The sequence below is a fragment of the Vigna radiata genome, unplaced genomic scaffold (assembly GCF_000741045.1).
Source record: "Vigna radiata var. radiata cultivar VC1973A unplaced genomic scaffold, Vradiata_ver6 scaffold_335, whole genome shotgun sequence".
In the NCBI taxonomy this organism is placed as follows: domain Eukaryota; kingdom Viridiplantae; phylum Streptophyta; class Magnoliopsida; order Fabales; family Fabaceae; genus Vigna; species Vigna radiata.
Genome location: NW_014541821.1, coordinates 28,373 through 30,903, shown reverse-complemented (window position 1 = coordinate 30,903; position 2,531 = coordinate 28,373). Strand labels below are relative to the sequence as shown.

The 2,531-nt window shown below is 26.6% G+C and overlaps 1 protein-coding gene across 1 annotated transcript; it reads left to right on the top strand.

Annotated features, from left to right (window-relative positions):
* Positions 1-1,364: 1,364 nt before the first annotated feature.
* On the top strand, positions 1,365-2,237 carry LOC106778405 (probable CCR4-associated factor 1 homolog 11). The gene has a single exon (XM_022776188.1). The coding sequence runs from the start codon at positions 1,401-1,403 to the stop codon at positions 2,235-2,237; it is 837 nt and encodes a 278-aa protein (XP_022631909.1). The 5' UTR covers positions 1,365-1,400.
* The last annotated feature ends 294 nt before the right edge of the window (positions 2,238-2,531 follow it).

Genomic DNA, 2,531 nt, shown 5'->3' with positions numbered 1-2,531 from the left:
ATCTTTAACTTGAAACCAATTTACCTTTGGTTTCTACACCAACTTTTTCTACCACTTAACATAAATAAAGATAGAATACGACACAAATATATATATATATATATATATATATATATATATATATATATATATATATATATATATATTATGAATGTGGATAGCATTGTCATGAACTTGACCTTGAATAGTCAATAATTTATATACTAATTGTAAACCATACGTAAAAACGATAATATCCTTAATTTGTTCATATTCTGAAACTCATTTTTGTTAGTTAAAAAGTAAAAAATAACCTAATTTTGAAAAAATGAGTATAATTCTATATTTTTATTAAACATTCCTTATCTCCTCTTAAAAGGATAATATAAACATTTATAACACTATAAATTGGCTCGACTTTTATAAAATTCTAACCTAGTTCTTTTCTATATTAACTTACTATACTTTTAGATCTTATATTTTTATAAACACTTTATTTTTTATAACTTCATTAGTTAAAGAAAATTATTTATTTATGAGATAAAGAAAACAACTCTTTCCAATTTAAAGAATCCGTGAGATATGTATTAAAATAATATATCATTGATAAAGGTGTTTTTATTTATCTTTCTGTTAACAATTTTAATATTAGATAATTATATCTAAATACATTTTTTCTTGATTTGGTTGAAGATACCATTTATTAAAAGATAATAGATAACACGTAAATAATAATTCACTGTTTTTAAGTTATTCATAAACTGTCAATAAAATAAAATTTAATTAAAGTAATTTTAACATGTAAAGTCAACTTAGATACTTGTAATGTAACTCTTTCATCATCATCAAAATAATTTAATATAAAGTAAATTTATCTTTAACAATATTTCTGTTGTATAAATAATTTTTTTCTAAAGAAGTATAAATTTAGATTTTACTTTACAAAGTAATTAGTTTTAAATAAAATTAAATTAAATTGCATAAGAAAATACCAAATTGATGAATGCATAAGAAAATATTAATTATATTTTTTAAAAGATTTTATTTGGAACCGATGAAAATATATAAAAATTCTAATCAATCAATATATTATTATAATTTAAAAATTCTAACCAATCAATATATTATTATATCAAAAACACGTTATCTAAAGTATATATCATGAATTAAATAATGAATATCTTAAGATAATATATTTTTTACAGAGAATATATGATAAAAATACACTAAATAATTTAAAAAGGGAAACAAACAAGAAAAATATAGGATGAATTAAGGAAACAGAATATCTTCTCTTATCTTTTTCATGCAATTTTACAATTACAGCATATTATAAAATGGGGTGAGGAGCCTATATCGTGTTCAGTTATCTCCACGACTGCATAGTTGAAAGAAAAGAAGAAGAATAGAAGAAAAGCATCATGGAAGTTCCTGGTGGCGGTTCTATAGTGACGAGATCGGTGTGGGCTTCCAACCTTGAAACGGAATTTGAGCTAATGCGTTCTGTCATCACCTCCTATCCTTTGATCAGCATGGACACAGAATTTCCTGGTGTGATCTTTCACTCCAACTCCGATGTGCGACAACCAGAACACAATTACGCTGTAATGAAATCTAATGTGGAATGTCTGCATCTGATTCAAGTTGGTCTCACTCTTTCAGACTGTCATGGAAACCTTCCAAGCTTTCAATCTTCTGATCGTTTCATCTGGGAATTCAACTTTCGCGAGTTCAACGTCGCATGTGATCCTCACGCGTCTGATTCCATTGAACTCCTTCAACGTCAAGGAATTGATCTGGAAAAGAACCGGAAATTCGGAGTAGACATTATCCGGTTTGTGGAGCTGTTGATGTTCTCCGGAATGATTTGTAACAGTAATATTCAATGGATCACTTTCCATGGTGCCTACGACTTTGGGTATCTTGTGAAGGCATTGACATACAGATTTCTTCCCACACAACCTCTTTTGCCTGTGGAATTGTCAGACTTTATGCAGTTGGTTAAGTTTTTCTTTGGAGGGACAATATACGACGTTAAACATATGATCAAGTTCTGTCCTAATCTCTATGGTGGTTTGGATAGAGTCTGTGAGTCTCTGTGTTTGGATCGTGCAGTTGGTAAAAGCCATCAAGCAGGCTCTGATAGTTTACTCACTCTCCATGCTTTCAACAAAATTAAGAATGTTTATTTTTCTGAAAACTCTTGTTCTGACGTTTTCAACTACAAGGATGTCTTGTATGGTTTAGAACTTTTCTGAACATAGCAGGAATAATTGACTCAGAAATATTATTCTTTTTATTTTTTATTTTGTATTTTTTTAGATTAAATTTCAGTTTTTCTTTCATTATTATCGTTTTTGTATGGTTGTATATTTGTTTTAGTTTCTGTATTTTAATCGGTTAGATGAAAAGAAATACATATATTACATATTTAAAAAATAAAGTTTTTTAAAAATATTATATTTAAAGAATAAAGTTTTAAAAAATATTTAAGATAAGAGATCCAGTTAAAAAATTTCTTATTATCTTTTCATATTTTAATTAACATTAAA